Source organism: Monodon monoceros, unplaced genomic scaffold (genome assembly GCF_005190385.1).
Source record: "Monodon monoceros isolate NGI ecotype Baffin Bay Population unplaced genomic scaffold, NGI_Narwhal_1 Super_Scaffold_3, whole genome shotgun sequence".
NCBI lineage: Eukaryota > Metazoa > Chordata > Mammalia > Artiodactyla > Monodontidae > Monodon > Monodon monoceros.
The window spans coordinates 55,639,216-55,662,291 of NW_021703780.1; the positions used below are offsets into that span (position 1 = coordinate 55,639,216).

General features: G+C 48.7%; 2 protein-coding genes across 3 annotated transcripts in view; both read left to right on the plus strand.

The window, feature by feature from the left end:
- The window catches only part of OXSR1 (oxidative stress responsive kinase 1), a 100,866-nt gene extending 92,634 nt beyond the window's left edge, over positions 1 to 8,232 (plus strand). Inside the window, exons 14-19 of one of the 2 annotated variants that reach the window (XM_029244175.1) lie at positions 348 to 412; positions 2,341 to 2,393; positions 4,067 to 4,135; positions 4,994 to 5,058; positions 5,476 to 5,512; positions 5,723 to 8,232. In XM_029244175.1, coding sequence (XP_029100008.1) covers positions 348 to 412; positions 2,341 to 2,393; positions 4,067 to 4,135; positions 4,994 to 5,058; positions 5,476 to 5,512; positions 5,723 to 5,763 — 330 coding nt within the window. In that variant the 3' untranslated portion in view covers positions 5,764 to 8,232. Of the gene's footprint in view, positions 1 to 347; positions 413 to 2,340; positions 2,394 to 4,066; positions 4,136 to 4,993; positions 5,059 to 5,475 lie in introns of both variants that reach the window. The other variant, XM_029244176.1, reaches the window with a different exon arrangement.
- A 4,508-nt stretch (positions 8,233 to 12,740) lies between these two features.
- Positions 12,741 to 22,850, plus strand: SLC22A13 (solute carrier family 22 member 13). The gene is given in 11 exon segments (XM_029243300.1): positions 12,741 to 12,807; positions 13,693 to 14,075; positions 19,852 to 19,955; positions 20,201 to 20,355; positions 20,584 to 20,724; positions 20,727 to 20,751; positions 20,918 to 21,037; positions 21,124 to 21,190; positions 21,192 to 21,299; positions 21,807 to 22,018; positions 22,223 to 22,850. Coding segments are annotated over 11 exon segments (1,710 nt in total). The 3' UTR covers positions 22,551 to 22,850.
- Positions 22,851 to 23,076: the final 226 nt, after the last annotated feature.

Genomic DNA, 23,076 nt, shown 5'->3' on the forward strand with positions numbered 1-23,076 from the left:
GCAGATGTGTTGCCACTGGCAGATTTTTTAAAGGGAAAAACCCAGCTTCATGTTCTTCGTGCTTATATAGAGGAAGAGAGGTCTGAAAAATACAAAATTAAATGTGACTGTGTATGGAATTTCGTGTGGGTTTGAGAATTATCTTTCTCGTTATGTTTGACATTGAGCTCTTGTTGCTGCCTTGTGGTGCGTGTCCTCCCACAGCAGGGAGTGTCCTAGGGACTCGGATGGCCACACCTGGGGATGAAGAAAGTTGATGCCACGCGGACAGTTCTGCAGATGAGCATTAGTCACCTCCATGCTTAAGAGTCCAGGCAATGACTTTATACCTTTCAATGCTTTTTTAGGCTCTGTCTTCAGGAGCAGGTTCACAAGAAACCAAGATCCCAATCAGTCTAGTACTAAGATTACGGTAAGTAGACATTCTGTTGTTGTTGTTTTCTGAATACTCTGAATATGCTGATTTCTATTAGAAAGTTACTCCCCCTTCTAGTAGTTCATGCCTGAGAGTAACTGGATAGGGTCGTGTGTGTGCGCTTGTGGGTGTATTATTTCCCTCAGAAATAATAGCAGTAGTGTGAGGACCTGAATTAGCCTTGACTCATTCCTCCTTCCACTTGTGAATTCCTAGTCACCTTCTCAGTATGACCATAATTAGAGTAGAGGCAGCAAGACTGTTTGGGGAATGTTTTGATTTTACCACTAAGAGTAATGAAATTATGCCATAAATGTGAAGAAAGCAGATCTGGTTACCTTTTCTTTATAGAAGCCTACTCTGTATACCTGGACTCAAATAGTTCTGAATTAATACAGTGTCTTGGTAATCTCATCCTATTTTAACTGTACACAAAGAATGTTATTTGTCTCTCTTCAAAATCTTGTTTTGAAAACTTACAGCAGTTAATAGAGAGTATAACAATTCTATTTGACATGTGCTTCAGGAGGGGAGAGGATACTTGTAAGTGATGTAGTTAGCTTTTTTTTTTTTTAACATCTTTATTGGAGTATAATTGCTTTACAATGGTGTGTTAGTTTCTGCTTTATAGTTAGCTTTTTGAAGGGTGCTTTTTAGTGGACTGTGTTCCAGACTTGTTTATGGAAGAGGAGGCTAGATTCTTATTCTCACTTATGAAGACTTTGAAGTTAAATGACTAGGCAGTTCAGTTTAGCATATTGTTATCTTTGAAGGTGTTTGTGCTTGGCATGACAGTCACATCACTAAAGTGATAATGAACACTTGACCTTAATTTTATTCAGCTTTCAGACTAAGTACAGCACTATTAGCTATTGTGCTAAGATACTGAGAAAAAGAGAAAATGAAATGCAATAATCAGGTCTGTTGGAAGTTGATTTGTATTGTGTACTTAGCATAGCTAAAAACAAGTTTCAGTAGTAGACATGCAGAAGTGTAAATCTGTGTAGACAAGTGCAGAGAGACAACATGAGGGAGAAAATCACTGTGGGGCAGGATGTGTTGGATTTGGATAACTGTATTTTAAGCACAATTTCAGTAACATCAAGGATGTGTCAGATAGACCTAAGCTCCCTGAACTGTTTAGATAAAATGGATTTGGGTCCTAAGTAATCACTCATGTCTGCCTTTAGACATAATATTCTAATTTCTCCATCTTTAACCAGAACCTCCAGGGAGCTTAGTTAATCTCAGTACTTGGTGTGGTGCGCAATCTAGGTAACTATCTTTCACCAGTCACATTTTAACCTCTGGAGCCTTATATTAACTCTGCTGCCAGTATGGGCCCCATTTCTTTCCCCATCTTCTCTGCCCGCCCAAATCCTTCCTATCCATTAAGTCCTATCTAAAATACTACTTCTAAAGTTTTTCCTCATTATCCCAATCTGTATATTCTTTATCCTTCTCCTCTGAACCCCTGTGGAATTTGGGGGAGCATCATGTGTTTCATTCTATGAGTCTAGTCAAACAGATCACCAGTGGTGGGCAAGGTACTCTCCGAGGCATAGGGGTGTGGGGGGTAGGAGTGGGGATAAGGAAGAAAAGGCCATCCTGTATCATGTTAATCACACCTCCCTGTGCTCATACAGATATTCCTCTTAGTCTAATATGATCATCTTAGTGGGAATAAGGATGGGCATGGGCATATATTGACCAGTGAAGGACATAAATTAAAAGGGTTGTAGAACAATTAGATGATCACTCTGAGTTGTTTGCTCTGAGCCCTCAGTGTGAGCTCATTAGGACAAATCATACAGTCTATGGGACAGAAAGATCTTTCTCTTGGCATAGCTTTCCTGATATATGTAGGTGGACCCTGAATGCATAAATTCAGAAATTTATTTTATACATTTTGTTTTCTTTCATAGGAATTCAAAAAAAGAACTAAATGATATTCGATTCGAATTTACTCCTGGGAGAGGTGAGGCATCAAAACATTGAAAACAAAATAACTGCTCATTTGTCATTTTAAGGAAATGTGTGTGAAGTTTCTATCCTCTAGATATATTTTCCTCCTAAAGGGTGATAAAAACGTTCCTGGCCTAAAGGTTTTGGGGGGGCATATGAATAAAATTAAAATGCAGTCTATTTACTACTACCTCATTTAGAAAACCTAGTATAATACAAAGAGTACTGAATATAACTCTAATTTACTGCTTACTGTATGGCAGACATTGTGCTAATCAGTATCTCATTAAATTCTCAAAACTGCCCCCTAAGGAAAGATTATTGTCCCCACTGCATAGACGATGAAATCAAGGCTTAGAGAGAGTGAAGTAACTGGTTGCAGTTCCCACAGCTGAGAAGAGGTGTAGCTGGAATTCAAACCCAGATCTTTCGGAGCGCAGAGTTCCTGCTCTTATCACTGAACGTGGTCCTCCATGACAATAGAGAAGCAGTAAGGCTTCCAGTCCCCTCCCTCCCAGCTAAAGCTGAGCCCTGTCATTGCAGTTTCTGGCCGTGAACTTCTCCCAGGGACAAGGCTTATTTTCTTTCTTGCCTTTGTTACTCAGGGTTCGTATTTGGGAAGTGGCCCGCAGCCAGCTGGTATCCGTCCTGTGTGCCACGCTTAGTCTTCCTGCTGTCTCAGTATCATGAGCAGTTCACTCAAATGCAGAGAACAAATGCACATGTACAGAGATGTATCTGTTTTCCTTTTTAAAGCCAGGCAGAGTCACATTTTAAGGTACTCATTCAAATCGCTGGTCTTTGGCAAATGTATGTGCACAGCCCCTCCCCAGAGGTCCTCCCGTTCCCTCTGAGGGGATCGGTGTTCAGGCCTCGGGAAGGAGTCAGTTGGAGATGAGGTTAATTGATGGTACTCTGTCCTCATCTTTTTAGTTTCTAGTTACATACCCATTGCTCAGACAGTACAACCTATAATAATTAGGTATGAAGGAAAACCCACCAGAATAAAAAAGAAAATTATTTTAGCAAAAACAACAAAACCAAAAAAAAAACTGGGAGTATGACCCCCAAAGAGAAGAGATTACAGTTTGTTTTCTTAAGATTTATGGGGGCAATTCCCTGGCGATCCAGTGGTTAGGACTCCGTGCTTTCACTGCCGGGGGCACACGTTCAATCCCCAGCCGGGGAACTAAGATCCCACAATCCGCACGGTGTGGCCAAAAATAAAAAAGAAAGAGATTTAATTGGGACTAAATTATTCTGCTTTATTAGCCCTGGAGATGTTACACACTCATCATCACGTCTCAGAGCTCATAGGGCTGGCATCCGGGGTTGTCCTCAGACCAGTAGTTTCTTCTGCAGCATCACTGTCAGGTGCTCTTCCGACAAAGGCAAGAACCCATGTAAAGTACGCCATCATTTAGAACGTTGTCTTCACGTTGAGCTGATGATTGCCATCTGGGTGATACAGGTTCCGCCCTCTACCTAGACCTGTGATAGTCCCTCACTTGAGATAATCCTGGTGGGAGGAAGAACCTTTATGTGGAGAAAGTCCCCCCCCCCCCGCCATCTTGGTTCTGTGGATTTAACAGCTAGCTTTGGTCTGGCTGTGCCAGCACCCACTCTGAATGTTAGCAGGGACATGCATGCACAAGAAACGGAGCACCTTCTTCTTTGTCCTTGCAGATACAGCAGAGGGTGTCTCTCAGGAACTCATTTCTGCTGGCCTCGTCGATGGAAGGGATTTAGTAATAGGTAACTACTTTGTGCTCTGCCTTTGTGTCGCCGTCTCTCTGCTTGTATACTTAGGATCTAGAAAATCAGGCTTTGATTCCACTGAGTAGGTCTGATGGTTCTTGGAATGGTTCTTGGCTTTGCTGAAATAACAGGTATTGGGGACAGTTCCTTCCTTACAAAAAGGAAAATCTCACTTCTGAGTTTGCTTTGTGACCCCCAGTGATAGTGAGTGAAAACTTACCCAGGTCTCTGGGAGATCGTAGAGATGATGACAGAAGTTACAGGTTAGAGTAAACTTGGCCATATCTAATCCGTTTTGGAGAATGAACGCTATCCTTTTGGAGCTAAGAGTTAAGCAAAAATCATTACAGATTTAGTCCTAAAAAAAGCAGGAAGTAAGAAAAGGCACAGTCGGGCCACAGGTGCATTTTACTGAAGGAAAAGACCATTGCCTAGGACAAGTCAGCAGAGTTTTAAAGGGCCAGATAGTAAAGTAATAGTTTAGGCTTTGTGGACCATGTAACAGTCTCTGTTTTTACACTCTTCTTGGCTCACAGGCAGAACAGAAACAGGCTGAAGGCCATAGTTGGCTGATTCCCAGTCTAGGGCTTTCTGGCCCATGAATAGGCAAATCATACCTCTTTCACCCCAGTGTCTTTCCTAAGTTAAAAGAAAGTTAATTTGACAATGATAAGATTTATTTGTGCTGCTTGGAGTTGCTTTTAAAAACACCTTGTGTTTAGGGAGCGATTTATCTTCCTGCTTCCATTTTGATTGTACATAGAAGATTGTGAACTACCATTTAAGTTGTTAAAATGTGGTTGAAATGTGGATTTACTTAGCTTCTCATTACTTTCTCTGTTTGTATGATTGCAGTGGCAGCTAATTTGCAGAAAATTGTGGAAGAACCCCAGTCAAATCGATCTGTCACTTTCAAACTGGTATTCATCCCTTCGTCTTTGTTAAACCATCTCACGTTTTACCCATCAGCAGCCTCTGCAGACCAGCTTCCATATTCCCTGAGTGATGAGAATACTTAAGCCTGGTGGATTGTATTTGTTTAACCTCCCCATGCCCTGGGCTGATACCGCCCTTCATCGGCTTCCCTTCCCCTCTCCCTCTCAGGAAGCCTCCTGCCCGAGGCCCTTGACTATTTATCCTCAAGAGAGATTGATTGCTGGTCAATCTGACTCCACCTTTGTACCCAGACTCCACCTACACCTTTATCTGCCTCCTGTTTGTATCCCAGGGACCTGTCCCCCACTGCCCTCTTTCCCACAGTCCCCATGTCAGTGTTAATTGCTGCCTGCAATTTTGTTTATAAATAGCCACAGCTTCTCATTTTGTTTGGTTCTTAGGCATCTGGTGTCGAAGGCTCGGATATTCCTGATGATGGTAAACTAATAGGATTTGCCCAGCTCAGCATCAGCTAAAACACAGCCCTGGAAGAGGCGGCCTAAGGAGATTCCACACATGCGTATCTCTGTTGCTTCTGTTGGCCTAAACTCACTACTGCCAAAGAACCCAGCAACAAACCTCCCAGCTAAGAGCTTTAGAGGTCTTTCTTTATGTTTTTCCTGCCATCATTCCCCCTTTTCCCCACAGGGAAAGAAAAGTTGGATCACCAGTGGCCAGCATCCCTTTAAAGAGTTCCGTTAGTAAACTTACTGCACGTGTCCCCTGTCTTCCTCCATCTGAGAAGTGGCCCGGGTGCCTCAAGGCCCAGGAGGGAGGTGTATCAGCTCATCTTGCCTTACTCCAGTGATGGCGCTGGGTGGAAAGTAGCAGCTATCTTGGGCTTCCTCATCCTGCTTGTTCTCCCACACCTGAGAGGATTTGGGCATCTTGGGATATCCCTTTACCACTGAAGTAGCAATTAAAAGTTGGTTGTTTAGCTGAAGCCCAGAGAATTTAATTTAGTGGGTTTTTGGGTTTTTTTTTTTTTTTTTTGGTTTCCGATGTGAATTCCAACAACCTTTGTTAGGAAGAAGCACAGCCTCAGATGGAGGCAACCTAAACTGTGTTCTTGTTTTGTTCATGATGTTTCTAAGCGTTTTGCTGAAGCTGCTCTCAGGCACCCCTCTTCATTACTCCCTCCAGAAAGGGTTGCTAGCCTTAACTTCAGCTGGTGCAAAACATCTGACTGTAATCGAACTTCAGCCATCGGATCCTTCAAAGTGGAACTTTGGACTGTTTTTAGAGAAAAGATCAAGTAATGGCTTGTAAAAGAGAATTTCCCCAGCAGTGGTTTTTGAACAGGAAAAATCATAACTCATATCATTGCAGAAGTATTTATTTTCAAATCTTAAAACAATTGAAGAAAAACTGCTCCTTGATCCTCCCATGAAAATCAATTTGCCTGGCCTCCAAATCATGAGGAAATGCAAGGCTGAGATTTCTACAGCAATAAAGGAGACTCGCACTGGGCCAGAGAGGTGTGCCTTCTGCCCCCTCTCCTGCACTGACCCTTTGGAGGGGGTCCCTGTGTGCTGAACCTGACCCAAGATGGAAAGTGAAACCACATGTGCCGTGACTTTTAGGATTTTTGAGTAGACAGTGTTCATTTGATTTTCTACAGAAATAATATAAATTATTCTTTAGGTTTAAAAAAGAGCACCATAATGCAATATGTGAATCATCAGTGGCGTTGATTTTTTCTTTTTTTTCCTACTGTTTCACAGTCAGCCTTTGTCTAGCTGCAGATAGCCCTAACAAGGTTTGTAAATGAAAGGGATCCTCAATCTGGCCTTAAAATGACACACAAAGATGGGCTTTGGCCCATCTTTATAGAATCACTCGAGCCCTTTCCAGCATCGTTGGTCCGTGAATAAAAGGATTGCTTTACCTAGTTTTCTCGTAGAACACTTCTGAAAGCTTTCTCCACAACTAACTTATTATAGTTTTTGTTTCATTCTGAGCTTGTAGTTTTAGTCATGGGCTTTCTTCACCTGCCCTGGATACAAAGGCATGTTGGCAAAGGGATGGGTGTTGTAGAGGAAGGGAGGGGATGCTTTGGGATGGGGGTTGGGAGGAAAGTAGATCAGCGGATCGGACACCAAAGCCCAAGGTCCCAGCAGGATTGGTAAAAGGAGGGAGCCTGCTGAGCCTGGAGACAGAAAGGATTGATCAGCTTACTGGACAAATATTTAGCTTTTCTTTTTCCTTTTTTTTTTTTTTTCTTTCTTTTTTTAGAAGAGGGTTGGGGGAACAAGGACAGGAAGGTAGGAATAAGTTATGAAAAAATGTAATGTCCCTTTTGGCACAAGACTAGTGGCTTACCTTAGAGTCTGTGTTTTGGTTTCAGATAAGCCCATCATAGTCTACTTATTTCTGAATCCAAAGGGTGGTGGCATCACTCTATTCTAGCTTTTATTTGGAGGTGGTCGAGAGCCCAAGCTGGAAGTAAGCAGCAGCCCATCTCCCTGTTCAATTTCTCCAGCCGGCCATTACCTTTGAACTGCAGTGGGACAGGCGTGACAGTAGAAGTGGGCTGGGGCTTTCTCTTTCTTTTCCATTCATCTTTTGCCCTGCTGGGAATTAGGAGTCAGACACCAAGCCCCAGGACAGTGTTATTTCTTCTTCTGCTTGATGTATGGTGGACTCGCTTTGCTGGCTTGTGCAGTGATGCTGAAAAAAAATGAGTGAACAGAAACTTTGCAGGTGAGACAGCACGTGACCTAGTGAGCAGTTTTGCTCCTTCCCAGGAGGGGTGATTCAGGATACACCTCTCTCCCTGGATCCCCAGGATCCCCTGGTCCCTGGGGGAGGGACTAACTTAGCACAAGGTAACATGTGCCAATGCTATTTGTGAAATGTATGGTCTTTCTAAATGACTAATGGATTTGTTTGGGTTTTTTGCTTAAGTTGTGAACCAAATCCTAGAGCCAGCTGATACTCTAATAATCTGGAGGACAGAATAATGGTGTATCAATGAATGGAGGTTCCTCCTTATGGTGTGTGCTAGATTATGGAAGATGTAAAATATTTGACTTCCCCCTCCCTTTTATTTTTATTTTTATTTTTTTGACTTTGTACTTTGCTGCATGTTTCATTCATTTTTAATCAATAAAGAATAAATTGTCTGTGGTGGTGTAAGGGTGCTTCACTTTGGTGACTCTTGGTGGGGGCAGTGGGAAGTGGGTCAGGAGGTCACTACTAACTTTAATTTTTCATGCGGATAGAGAAAAGCCAAGGTGCACTTTTCCCTAAAAAGTGTATTAGTCTACAAATTAGAACAGCTTAAAACCAAGTGGGGAAACTGAAATCCCAAAAGAGAGAGAGATCTGCCCAAGGAAGTTTGATAGAGTGGGATAAGGAACTCTTTGCATTGATCTTCTCTGTTTAATTCTGCTCATGCTATTGGGCGGGGGTGGGGAAGATGCCAGATTCAAGCCCTTGGGAATCTGTTGTGGAAAGTTTAGAGCAGGGCTGAACTTGTTCCCATTTGGCTTTGATATTGAAATGGTGAGGTTTCGTGTAAGATTCTAGGCCCCTCTGTATTCCTCCACCCCCTGGATAAGTAACCTCCCTGATCATAACTCCTTCCCAACAGAAGGTGGTCTTTGAGCCATGACAGGACTGCTTCTGTGTGGGTCCTGGTAATTCAGGCCTCAGGTCCTGGGACCTTGGAATTGATGGTATCATAGCTGATTGAATTTGCTTTCAAGATAAGCAGGTTGTAAGAGCGGACTCTCACTATTGTGGGGATGGAGAGGAGTTGCTGGCTACTCAAAAGTGACCATGATGTATGTGGGGATAAGAGCAGGGGCAAGAGTAAACGGAGCCTCTCCACTTGCCCATAATTCTCTAGCAAGATCCAGTCTTGTCCAGAAGCCAGTTTCCTCACCTCTGCCTATTCATAGTAGCAATGCTCAGTGCAACAGTTCATGGATTCCTCCTGTGGGTCAGCTCATCTACCCCACATTTTTTGTTTTTCTCTTTTTTAAAGTAGACTTTATTTTTTTTTAGCGCAGTTTTAGTTTCATAGCAAAATTGAACAGAAAGTACACGGAGTTCCCATATACCCCCAGACCGCACACACACGCACAGCCTCTCCCACTGTCAGCATCCTGCACTGCAGTGGTACACGCGCTGCAATCAGTAAACCTACACGGGCGCTTCGTTGTCAGCCGAAGCCCATAGTATACATTTGGGTTCACTCTTGCTGTTGTATATTTTATGGGTTTGGACAAACGCACAGTGATGTGTACCCATCGTTATGGTCTCATAGAGAATGGTCTCACCGCCCAGAAATCCTCTGTACCCTTCTTGTTCATCCCTCCCTCCCCTCGAGTCCCTGGAAACCACTGAGCCTTTCAGTGTCCCCAAAGTTTTGCTTTTTCCGGAATGTCATATAGTTAGAATCATACAATATGTAGCCTTTTCAAAACTGCTTCTCTCACATAGTAATATGCGTTTAAGGTCTCTCCGTGTCTTTTTGTGACTTGATGGCTCATTTCCTTTTAGTGCTAATATTCTGTGCCTGGATATACCACAGTTTATTAATCCATTCACTTACTGGCTGTGTCCAAGTTTTGACAGTTATGAATAAAGCTGCTATATATATCTGCGTGCAGGTTTTTATGTGGGTATGTTTCAACTCCTTTGGGTAAATTACCAAGGAGCCCAATGGCAGATTGTATGGTAAAAGTAGGTCTAGTTTTTTAGGAAACCACCTACTGTCTTCCAGAGTGGCTGTGCCGTTTCGCGTTCCCAGCAGTGAATGAGAGTCCCTGTTGCTCCACGTGTTCGCTGGCACTTGGCGTTGTCACTGTTTTAGATTTGGGCCATTCTACTAGGTGTGTAGTGGTATCTTATTTTAATTTGTAATTCCCTGATGACAGTGTGTTGAGCATCTCTTCACATGCTTCTTTGCCATCTGTATTTATTCTTTGGCGAGGTGTCTGTTTAGGTCTTTGGCCCACTTTTAATCAGGTGGTTCTCTTATTGTTGAGTTTTAAGTGTTCTTTGTATACAGGCAGACTTCGTTTTATTGCTGTTTGCTTTATTTCTGCTTCACAACTATTGCATTTTTTTTTCAAATTGAAGGTTTGTGGCAACTCTTTGTTGTCAGATGATGGTTAGCATATTTTACCAATAAAATATTTTTAAATTAAGGTATGTAATTTAAGGCAATTTAAATGAAGGTATGTAATTTAAATTAAGGTATGTAATTGTTTTCTTAGAATACCCTTGCACACTTAGGAGACTACAGTATAAACATAACTTTTTAAAATTTTTATTTATTTATATTTTGGCTGCGTTGGGTCTTCGTTGCTGCGCGCGGGCTTCCTCTGGTTGCAGCAAGCGGGGGCCACTGTTCGTTGCCGTGCATTGGCTTCTCATTGCGGTGGCTTTTCCTGTTGCAGAGCACTGGCTCTAGGCGCGCAGGCTTCAATGTTGTGGCACACGGGCTCAGTAGTTGTGGCTCGCGGGCTCTAGAACGTGGGCTCAGTAGTTGTGGCACACAGGCTTAGTTGCTCCACGGCATGTGGGATCTTCTGACCAGGGCTCGAACACATGTCCCCTGCATTGGCAGGCGGATTCTTAACCACTGAGCCACCAGGGAAGTCCCTAAACATAACTTTTATATGCACTAGAAAACAAAAAAATTCACTTTATTTTGTCTAGTTGTTCCAGCACCATTTGTTGTATTGTATTGCTCTTTGATCAGTTGAATCTGTGAGTTTCTTTCTGGGCTCTCTATTCTGTTCCATTGATTTATGTGTGTAATCTTTTGCCAGTACCACACAGCCTTGAGTACTTTATAGTCAAGGTTGAAGTCAGGTATTCTCAGTCCTGCATCTCTGTTCTTCTCCAGCACTGTGTTGGCTGTTCTCACCTTTTCTACCCTGAGCCCCCAAGCAGTCTGTCAATTACAGTCGGATTTTCCCACTGTGATACTGGTTCCTGTGGAAGTTTGAGTTTGTGGATTTCTGCTCCAAGAAGTTATAGTTCTCTGTATTTACCTGTCTAGCTCCAATTCAAGGGATAGCAGTTTGCCCTGTGACCTCACTTCTCTGACAGGAGAGTTGTTGATTTTTCAGTTCAGCTTTTTACCTGCTAGAACACAGTGACAATTTCCAAGCTGTTTACATCCTGGACCAGAAACCAGAATGCCTATCCCCTGTTTTTATCTACTAGAGTTGTTCTCAAATTTGGAAGAGGTTTGAGACACCATCCAGTGCATCCCTGTAGGTGATGTTTGGGGAGTACCTTCCCCTCCCCCCACCATATGCACAAACACTGCCCTCTACCCCGTGGACAGTTGATTGCCAGGGATGTGTGTCCATTCAATTTAGCTCCAGTGATTAGAACACTCTTGTTACACCTCTCTTTGGTCTTAGTTTTGCCCTTTACTGAAGGCAGGTACAAGGAGGGGAAGAGGAGAGAGAGAGGCTGTAGGCTCTCCCTGAAGGGCCAGAGGCAGCCCCGTCCTACCCTGCAGTCTCCTAGAGGACACTGGATGTGACGAGACTGCTCCGGGACGCCAGAGAGCAGCACATATGCTCCTTTGAGCTCATCCTCCCAGGTCAGTGAGACCACAGGTCCCTGGGGTTACAGTATTCCTGGGAGGACTCCCTCAAAGAAGGGAGCCAGTTTTAGGCTTTGAAGCATCATGGGGAGCCTTTGGCAGACTGGTGGGGTCGGGGGGAGGGTTAGGAGAACAGATAAGTTAATCAAGAAATTAAGATTGGGGCAATTGGGAGGGCAGTGAAGCCAGTGGCATTTGGGGGATCATAGTTACAACTATGGAAGGTCTTTGGTTGAGTCTCACTCGTCTATCAGCATCTCCTCATCATTTATCTATCTGTGTTTTAGAATCCTACACCAAGAAATGGAAGGATCCTTAGAGAGCATCTAGTGCAAGTTTTCCTTATACACAGATGCAGAAATAGAGGCCAGAGGGATAGAAGGAGCAGACTGCGGGTCACAGTGAATCAGTGGTGGAGACCAAGCTCCCTGCCTCCTACCTCCAGTCCCCTTGGAGCCTTAGAGTGGAAATCCTTACCCTGATCAGAGTGAAAAGATGATGAGCACTGAGCCCAGGCTCCTGTCTCCACCTCAGTTTTCCCCATAATGTGAACGCCAAAGTGAGCAGCAGCAAGTAGTAGCGTCTGCTTTCTTGGCAATTCAGTGAAGGCTATGCTGAGGACAAGAACACGCAAGCGAGGTGGGTGAGGAAGAAGAGGTGGGGCTGGGGACAGTGGGGAGCTTGGTGGGGAGTTTGGGAGGGGGCAGAGAGGAATGTCCTCTCCTTAGGCAGGGTTGTGGACCCTTGCCTCTGCCTTCCAGCGTCTGCCCTACCTGGACCCCCCCTCCGTGCTGACTAACAGGCCGCGGATGTAGGCACACTGTATCAGGAACGGCCCTGCACAACCTTGCTGCCTTGCCTTCCCTTCACCCATGCTTCTCTGCCCATCTCTTATCTCAAAGTGTCTCAAAATCAAAACACAAAAAGGCTTTCCGATGCTTACCAAGCAAATATGTGAATGTGATACCCAAGCGTGTATTTTTCCCTAATGCTCTATTTAATCCCACCATTCCCCACCTCCTATGATTGAACTAGATGCCTTCCAAGCCCTGGGTCTACCTGCAGTGAGACTCCCCCCAGGGAAAAAGGATGGAGGCTTTCATCGTTGGGAGGTTCCTGTTGTCAGAGGTCCTGCCTTCTGTTAGCCTCCTGTCCTGTAAGAATCCTGACCTGCCAGCCCCCATGCCGTGCCCCATCCCAACCTCGACTCCAGCAGGGTCATAGGACTGACCCCCAAATGGGGGGGCTTCCACAGCGGGGGCTCGGGCTTTGTCCTTTGTCCCTCTGTGCTCACCAAGGTTGCTCAGGGTGGTTGGGCTACCCTTGGGCAGCTTTTGCATCTGTTTCTGTCTTGGGAGGGTGTTAATGGTTCCTTCCTTGATTAGATAGAGATCAAGATGCACTGGTTAGCTCTGCTGCTGAAGGGAAAGGCATTTATGCCCTTGGTGGGTCTCCTGACCTTCATACTACCCTTGGATTGACTGCTGTTGCATACCACCACATGCTAGAGACCCTGCAGAAGAAAATAACTTCAGGGTCATGAGACCAGGTTGGGCTGTTGGCCAAGTTAATGTGCAGGCTGGGTCCTTGCTGCTCCACTGACTTATCCCCCGCGGTGCAGTGTAGTAGCAACTGCCTTGTCGCGCTGAAATTACTCTCAGAATTTGGACTCTATCATAATGGGAGGGGTTTGCACTGGTGTGAATTGTAGAGGATGTTGCAGTTAGAGGGGGTGCTGTCCCTGTATACCGTGTAACCTTTGGCTAAAGCTCACTGCTGTGTGCCAGGCCTGAGAAGTTCCTCTCGTGGTGCCTGTCACACAGTCCATAAAACATCCTCGGATCCTCCAAGTCAGAGTGGACTATCTTTTCATCATATTCTGTCATTCCTAGACCAGAGTTGGGGAGCTGAGGTGTGACAGGTGGGGCCAGGCAAGGCTGTTTTAAACAGTAATGCAGCACCGCCACTGCCCAGAGGAGCCCGTGCCCCAGAGCGAGCTACAGAGCTGTCTGGTGGCCCCAGCTAAGGAGGCGGTAACCAGTGACCGTGGCTCCCTTTGCCCAGGTCCCGGCTGACATTGGCAGCTTTGGTCGCTTCCAGGTACAGCTGCTGATACTGCTGAGTGTCCCCAACTTCCTGACTGCCTTCTGCATGTTCACCCAGGTCTTCATGGTCCTGGATGAGGCCCACCACTGTTCAGTGGCCTGGGTCAAGAACCGGACTCTGACCCTGAGCGCTGCTGAGCAGCCGGTGCCGAGCGTGCCTGTGGATGCTGCAGGCAGCCCTGAGCCCTGCCTCCTGTTCCGGCCACCCCCCAACGGTGCCAGCCTGGAGGACATCCTCAGCCACAGCTTCAGTGAGACACAGGCCTTGCGAGGCGGGCCGGGTCTATCCTGCAGGAGGCCCCTATCCCTAAAGAATGAGGTAAGGCTGCCCTTTGGCCTATCTTTCCACCTCTTTTGAGTCCATCAGCTCATCTGCCCGACCCCGTGCCCTCAGTCTCTGGTGGCTGCCTCTGTGGCTGCCCCTGCACCCCATGCCTGAATGACGGTGGGTCCGCCTGTTTTGCTCTCTGTCCTCTGCCTGTTGGTTCATCTACCTCTCCATCCATTTCCTTTGTCCAGGGTGTCTGTCCATTCATCTCTGCCTGTGCTTTTATCTGTCCCGCTGCCTGTCTGCCCAGTGGCCCTCCTTCTTGTCTCTCCTGTTCTCCTGTCCTCATGCCTCTCTCTCTCTCTCCCCCATGTTCCCATCTGCCTGTCCATTTGCCTTTGTCTTTCCGTCCACCTCTGCATGTCTGCCTGCTTACCTATCTTCGCATTTAACTAACCCTCTGATGCTACCCCTTCCCTGTCCACTCGTCTGCCTTCCTGCTTGCTTGCCTCGAGCTTCCTGCCTTCAGCCTCTCTCTCTAGATCTCCTCCTGCCTGCCTGCCTGCCTCTTAGATCCTGAAGGACACCCAGGACTCTAGGACTGTCCTGCACATAACTGGGCAATTGCTCCTGCTAACTCCATTCTCGTAGGAGGGACCCTGGCAGATCAATAGAAAGTTCCCCACTCCAACCACCTCAGAGCAAGAAAGGCTGCTTCCCAGACAGTGGGGTTGAGCACAGAATGGGGAGATGACTTGGCGAGGGCAACGTAAAGACTTGATGGTGGAGCCGGGACTCTCTCATTCGGGGCACCTGCTGCCCAGTTCCCTGCAGGCATGGGAAAGAGCACAGATAGTCCAGAAGCCTGAGGGGCAGGGGTTGGGGATCTGTGCAGCTCTCACCTTAATGGTGGCAAATCCTGAACCTCTGTGGAGGGCAATTTGAGCCCCGAGACTAAACATTCACTTCTTAATATGTGACCATACACCTGCCTCCAGAACCATGGCAGCCTGAGGATGTGTCCTCCTGCCTTCTTCCTGACCCTCCCCCTCATTCCACCCCGCAGGGGGAGTAGGTCGCCTTTGAACTCTGCCAGCCCCTGGATCTAGCCCAGCCTAGGCCGGTCTGACCCTCAGTGCCCCCTCCATCCTCTCCCCAGTATCCCACCCGTGATAGGTCTGGTCTTCATCGGTCCTTAGATGTTGTGGAGGTGTCTTTCTCTACATGTGCTCATAAACTCTCTGCCCATCTGGCCAAATGTCACCATCCTTACAGCCCAGGCAGACTTCCAGAGTGCTTGGAGCCAACTCCAGGTCTTGTGCACAGCCTTTGCTGGTCTGTTCATGCAATTATATTTAGCCAACAGCTTCTGAGTATTAACTATGCAAGGAACAGAGAACAGAGGCACCCTATTCACTTTCTCTGAGAACATCTGGGCTCCTTGTAGAGGGACAAAGGGCTAGATGGGCTCTAAGGCTAGAATTTGCTTCCTCCTGGGGAGGGAATGGGCAGGCAACTCCCTGAAGGAGTTGGTATGTGAACTGGGCACCAGGGACCAGAATAAGATTGATGTAGAAGAGGGGAAGGCCTTTGTAGACAGAGAATAGCGAAAGGAAGGCCTGGCAACAGGAAGCAGGTGATGTGTCTGGGAAGCAGCAGGGACTTGGTGTGCCTGGGATAGGGCTGGGCAGGTTATGGGAATGAATGGGATGTTCTCAAGGATTGGGGGCCTCTCTCTTTATCCTCAGTCACCAACTTAGTCTTTGCTGACCCTGGGGTGGGACCTTGGACCTCCGGCCTTTCCCTGACATGCTCCCAGGGATCCACCCTCCCAAGAACTGCGACTCTCAGGGCAATGTACACTTTTGGTACTTTGTGCCCTGAACCACATGACAACCCCAAACTCTGGGGCTACCTTGTGTGAGGTATCCACCTTGGTTTCCAGTCAACAAGCAGGGGTTCTGCTACAGACTGAGGACTCCTCTGAGGTGACGTCCCAAGTTTCCTTATTATAACAGCAACTTCATATGCAAAGTGAAATACAAAACAATCCAAATTTAAGAATAAAAGAATATATTTCTTTATAGGCAGTGTGCTCATGAAGGACAGAGTACATTTCTCCTTCTCAACCTGCCTGTCCAACATTTCCTGGGTGCCCATCCTTGGAAAAAGAGAAAATGACTCCCAGCCCTGTCCACACGAACCTCTGAATAGGGAGGCAACTAGACCATCAGTGAATAGCAACAACAGTGTGATCCGTCCTGGGACCACAGAAGGAAGCAATGGGAGGGAAGGGGAAGCAGAGAGAATAGCCATTTCTAGGGTCTGGAGCACGAAAATGCCTGGCCCCTGTGAGCAATTCTCACATACAAAAGGGGTTGAGAAAAGGCAAGAGCCAACTCTTAAAGGGTCTCAGATACAATGCTGAGGAATTGGGGCTGTCTCCTAGAGACCAAAGGGAGTCATTGATGGTTTTGGAACAGTGGAAGGGAGATGTGATGGGTTTTCCTCCAGGAAATGGGGGTGGGATGCTGTGGGCCACCGTGGCAGGCCCCAGACAGAACCATCCACTGTAGGCATTAGGGCTGGGAAGGTTGACAACTGGTGTCCCAAGTCGGAGCCCTCTTCATCTCTGTTCCATCTGCAACGTGACACCAGCACATGAACTTGGGTAGGTCTTGGCACCTCTCCAAGCCTCTGTCTTTGCTGCAAAACAGAGGGAATGATAAGCCTTCATGGAGTTAGAATGAGGATTTGATAAGATAGGGGATATCTCAACTACAGGGAGGTAGTGAATGGTGTCCACTAAGCAAGGGTGGCAGCCTTGGAGGAGTCCCATGGCTCAGCACTCATGCCTTTAGAGTTTGACCACCCCTTGTGTCTGAGATGCCTGTGTCACCAGCTGTGTGCTTCATGGCACAGGGGCCAGTACAGCCTCAGCTGAGCTAACATTTGCTGACCTAGCACAGCCACTGTGCTAAGCATGCTATATGTGTTAATTCCTTTAATCCTATCTGGCGATACCATGGAATGTATTTCATCCCCATTTTGTACGTGGGAAACCAAGACACCAGCAGGTCAGCTAACAGATTCAGAGTCACACAGAGTGACTCAGTTCTGACTCCAGAGGCTGACAGCAGCAGGCCTTTTGTTCATTATTATTTATTTTAAATAGTGTTTAACTACAAAGCAATCTGTGGTGGCTGGACAAAAAGCAAACCGGATAGAACTGGGTGGAACAACAAGTTCAAGTACCTGGTCCTGCTGCACTTCATTCTCAGGGGCAATCCATTCATCATTTGATATATATTTAAAGTTCTTATAAAATTAACAGTTGTTGGACTTCCCTGGTGGCGCAGTGGTTAAGAATCCACCTGCCAATGCAGGGGACACGGATTCGAGCCCTGGCCCGGGAAGACCCCACATGCTGCGGAGCAACTAAGCCCGTGGGCCACAACTACTGAGGCTGCGCTCTAGAGCCCTAGAGCTCTAGAGCCCGTGAGCCACAACTACTGAGCCCATGTGCCACAACTACTGAAGCCCACATGCCCTAGAGCCCTAGAGCACATGCCCTAGAGCTGCTTAACCTCTTCTCCCTTAGACGAATAAAGCAGTCTCCTACCTTTTTGGCACCAGGGGCCGGTTTCGTGGAAGACAGTGTTTCCACCGACAGGGCAGGGGGTGTTGGGGGAATGATTCAGGCGGTAACACGAGAGATGGGGAGTGGCAGATGAAGTTGCGCTTGCTCACCACCGCTCACCTCTTGCTGTGCAGCCTGTTTCCTAACAGGCTGTAGAGTGGTACCGGTCCGCAGCCCAGGAATTGGGGACCCCTGGGGGAATATAATAATAAGTCAAGGATCGTTGTCAGAATTATATGAGATGGGACTTCCCTGGTGGTCGAGTGGGTAAGACTCCACGCTCCCAGTGCAGGGGGCCCGGGTTCAATCCCTGGTTCCCTGGTCAGGGAACTAGATCCCGCATGCATGCCGTAACTAAGAGTCCGCATGCCGCAACTAAGAGTCCACATGCCACAACTAAGAAGTCAGCATGCCATAACTAAAGATCCTGCATGCTGCAGTGAAGATCCTGTGTGCCACAGCTAAGACCCGGCGCTGCCAAAATAAATAAATAAAATTTTTTAAATGAGATAATGCACGTAAAACATTTGGCGCATTATCCAACCCAGAGTAAGCGCTCAAAAAGCATTAACGGGGCTTCCCTGGTGGCGCAGTGGTTGAGAATCTGCCTGCCAATGAAGGGGACACGGATTCGAGCCCTGGTCCGGGAAGATCCCACATGCCGCGGAGCAACTAAGCCCGTGCGCCACAACTGCTGAGCCCGTGTGCCAGAACTGAAGCCTGCACGCCTAGAGCCTGTGCTCCACAACAAGAGAAGCCACCGCAATGAGAAGCCCATGCACCACAACGAAGAGTAGCCCCCGCTCGCCGCAACTAGAGAAAGCCCGCGCGCAGCAATAAAGACCCAACGCAGCCAAAAATTAAATAAATAAATAAATTTATTTTTTTTTTAAAAAAAGCATTAATATTGTTGTGAAGCTACCTCTGTGAGCTCTGGAGAACAGCTCGTGTCATGATACCCTCATAAACATATGGAGCTGAGCTATGTGCAGAGGGGCATAAAACTCACTGCGGGGCCCACAGATGGAGGTGGGGAATATCAGTCACATGCACTTATTGTTATGTGCACATTGCAGTAGACGAGTGTACAGACTTGTATGGACACCCATATTTTCATCACTTGGTTTCCCGGTCTGTCAAGTTCTCTCTGTGAGTCTCCAGGTGGGTTGTCCCCCTCACATCGTGTGTGTATGTGTCTGTGTGTGTGTCCGCGTGTGTGCAGGCCTGCACATTCCTCCATCCTAATCTCTTTCCTCAAGGAGTGTGTGAGGGCTCCTTAGGATTCTGACTGCCTGTGAATGATGGGAGTTTCAGGGGGGTTCTGCAGCCAGTTGGGAAAAGTTGGAAAGGCCCAAGCAGGTCACAGGGGTGCCATGGTTGTGGGAAAGAGGCCCCATTTGTCAGGAAGAAGCAGTTAATGACTGTCAGAGGTTCCCAAACTGTACATTCTTAGTGGGTCAATAATTTTACTTGGCATCTCCAGGACAAAAAAATACCTAAAAGTTTCACATATTAAGTAATTTGTTCCAAACAATTTAAGAAGGGGGACTTCCCTCGCGATCCAGTGGTTAAAACTCCATGCTTCCACTGCAGGGGGCACGGGTTCGATCCCTGCTCTCAGGGATCCCACGTGATCCCACTGAGATCCCACGTGCCGCGTAGTGCAACCCAAAACAACACCAATGACAAAAAACAAACAACTTAAGAAGGATTTATGTACTAATAACTCAGTAGCTGTTTAAAAAAAAATACACACGAATCAAAAGAAAACACTTTTATTTCATCCTAACGTGCAATTACTTCCTAATAGGATGTATTGGGAACTGCAAAACGTCTTGATCCTTGAACCCCGCCACCCTCATTTTCTGTTCCACATTGAGTTTCACATGGTGCTTGCTTTTTTTCATAGTAACTTCCAAAAACACAACTTCACACAGATATGATGTCACTGAAAAAGATTGCGTGAACCATCTGGAGCTGGTAGTTTGATACGAAGCAGGCGTTGAGGGTCACAGTGTTTCCCTTTACACTTCTAAGCATCGTGTTGTGCACCCTGAGTTCACGCTGGTGCCCTGGGATGCCTTGCCTGCCCCACTTCTGTCCTGAGAGGTTTGTGGTGGGTGGGCTGGCTGGTAAAGGACTCGCCCTCGCTGCCCCTAGACTCACATCTGCATGTGTCTGCCTCAGCTGAACCTGGTCTGTGGTCGGAAGCATCCGAAGGACACCTCCCAGTCGGTGGACCTGGCTAGGCTCCTCACCGGGGCGCTCATCGTCGGGCCCCTCTGTGACTGGTAAGAACTTTGAGCAGCTCCCCCAACCCAGCACGCTCTTGGGTTCCTGGCCCAGGGTCTAGTTCCTCCCCACCACGTGCCCCTCTCACTGGTCTCCAGGTAAGGCCCTGCTTCCCGCAATGGGGCTCCCAGGTGGGGCCCTGCACCCTCCCGCAGACAGAGCACCCAGGGCAGGGCCGGGGGCTGGGTCTCCCTCCTTCCCCTCGGACAGACTCCCTCCTCAACCTGCCCCTTTCTTACCCCAGGATTGGCCGCGAGGCCACTATCCTGGTGCAGCTGCTACTCTTCGCCATCCTTGGCATGGCCGCAGCCTTTGTGCCCGGCTTTGAGCTCTACACGGCCCTGCGCTTTGCTGTGGCCACGGCCGTCGTTGGATATAACTTCAGCAGTGTCACCCTACGTGGGTATCTGGGTCCCGTGCCACCAGCCGCAGAGCGAGGCCTTGGGGTCTGGGTGGCCACGTTCCCACGCTGCCTGTGGGGCCCGCTCAACTCCCCGCACCTAATGTGATGGCACCAGCGCTCCCTGTACCGGGCCAGGACCACAGCCCCTGACCTGGTGGCGTCTAGCCATGGCAGGGAGTGAGAGGGCAGGGTCCGGGCCAGCCTCAGACTCAGTGTTCTCACAGTTGCAGAGTGGGTGGGGCCCTGGTGGAGAACTCAGGCTGTGGTGCTGGCCCAGTGCACCTTCTCCATGGAGCAGATGGCCCTTGCAGGACTCACCCATGACGTCCAGAGCTGGAGGCTCTTCCAGATGGCTGGCGCTGCACCTGTCTTCCGCTCTTCCTTTACTTCTGGTGAGGAGACACTTCCCAGGCAAGCTGCCCCTCGGTTGGCTACGTGTCCAGAGAGGTGTCTGGGAGAGCGAACCTGTGGGGTCAGTGTGCACTGGGACAGCGGGGAGGCTCCTGGGGGAGTGGGGAGGCCCAGGTCCAGGCCCCAGGGTCACAGCCCGACCTACAGGGCTCTGCCGGAATCTGCACGGTGGCTCCTGACCCGGGGGAGGGTAGAGGAGGCTAAACAACTGATCCAGAGGGTGGCCTTGGTCAACAAGCGAAAACTCTTCCCCGAGCTCCTGAGCCAGGTACTTGCAGTAGCTGGGCCAGCCCTGCCCTGATCTGACCACACAGCCCGGCCTGCCTGGTCCCTCACTCTGCACCTCCCTCCCGGATGGTCCCAGAGAAGACCGGCCCCACGGGGGATGCCCTGGATCTGTTCCGACACCCCCAGCTCCCCAGGCACTGTGATGGCTCTGGTGGGGAAGTTTGCCACGGCGGCCGGATTTACCATCTCCTACGTGTAGTCTGCTGAGCTCTTCCCCACTGTCATCAGGTAAGGACTGCAGGTGCAACTCCTGTTCCTCTGCTCCTGAGACCCTGATTTTGGCCACCCCCCCTCTGCCCTTACTGCTGTTCCCCAGTGAGCGTACAGAGCTGGCTCTGGGGCAGCAGTGCTGCATGGGGTCCAAGGCTGGATGGGGTCAGTGGAGGGCAGCGGAGGGCAGATACAGGAGGGGCCACACCCTGGCCTTGTCAGGACTGGAACATGGAGTAAGTCCCAAGTTTGATGAATGGCTCAGAAGGAAGACTCCGGTGGGGATGGGAGGTGGTCAGGAGGTGCAGCCTTTGATCTGAGACTCGACAGGTGAGGCACAGCAGGCAGACAGGCCTGGAGGTGGCAAAAGCACGCCACACAGTAGGACTCGGGGAAGTGCAGGAGGAGGGGGCAGGAAGGCTGGCTGGACTGCATGGGCCTGGAGACCAGATGAGACACTGGGGTGCTTCCAAGGAAATGAGCTGTGGCCCAGCGGAGGCCGGGTCTTCTCGGCTTGCACTCACCTTTGCGCGGGCAGACGGGCATGGGGCTGGTGGGCATTTTCTCGAGGATCGGGGACATCCTCACGCCACTCGTGACCCTGCTGGGTGAGTACCACACGGCCCTCCCTATGCTCATCTACGGCAGCCTCCCCATCGGGGCTGGCTTACTCTGTGCCCTGCTGCCAGAGCCACATGGCCGGAGCCCGAAGGATGCCATGGACGACCTGGAGCAGGAGTCCTGTCCACAGCGAGGTGCTTGGTCTCTCTGAAACCCAGGACCTCATATCAGTGACCCCATCCCCGAAGGGGCTCTACTTCGCCATTTGTCCATTGTTGCATAGAGGCCCATATGGCATCCTCACGATTCCCCTACCTTGGGGAGGGGATGGCGAGGAAATGTAATACGGGAACAGTTCCTAGGCAGCCGATGACAGCCTTCTGCTTCCTCCAGCCCTCTGAACGCAGTGCCCTCGGAAAAGGATTCCGAGGCCTCAGGAAGTACTTCTAGCCCAGGGGTGGCCTTTAGAGCAGCACGTACCTCTGAGTGTGTCTCCGAAGCCAGAGCAGCAGCAGCAGAGAGCTACCTGAACACTCCCCTGGGAACAGCTGGACCTATGAGCATGGCCGTCTTGCTGACGGAGGCAGCACCCCATGAGCTGGCCCCAGAGCCAGCCAGCCACTGCCCAGCCCAATCCCAGAAGCATCCGAGACAGGCCTCCCTCCTTTCAAAACCTTTCTCATCCCCAGAGCCCCACGCCCAATACCCTGTTCTGGGTTAGAGTCTTGGGTGTGTCTTGGGCTTCACTTGTTCTCTGACAGTCTTGTGGGGATATGGCTCCTCAGATCCCCTCCATCTGGGGTCCCCCTGCCCTGAAAACACAGTCAAGCCAAAAACAGAACAGCTGGGTAGGGCCTCTCCAAGTAGGTGAGAGTAGGAAGAGAAAAACACTTAAAAGTTCTGGACTCACCCAGGCAGGTGAAGGAAAAGCTGTGGATGAAGGGAAGGTTGTGGTTCCTCCAATGGCTGGACTAGGCCCGTCTGGATAAGGTGGGACCCACAGGGCATTTGATCCAGCTGAGTGGGCACTGATTCAGTCAGAATCGAAGCTTCAGTCTTGCCTTCTCTTCAAAGATTCTCCTTCCCCTGTCCTGCACTCAGGAACCAGTGGCGGGGAGAGGGAGGATGTGGGTCCTGTTCCTCTCCGGGCCCCTCCTCCCCTTCATGCTCTGCTTCTCTGGCTCCTTCAGGGCCCACGCAGGGTGAGGGAAAGGGGAAGAAGTCTTCTTACCTGGTGGCCGCTGGTG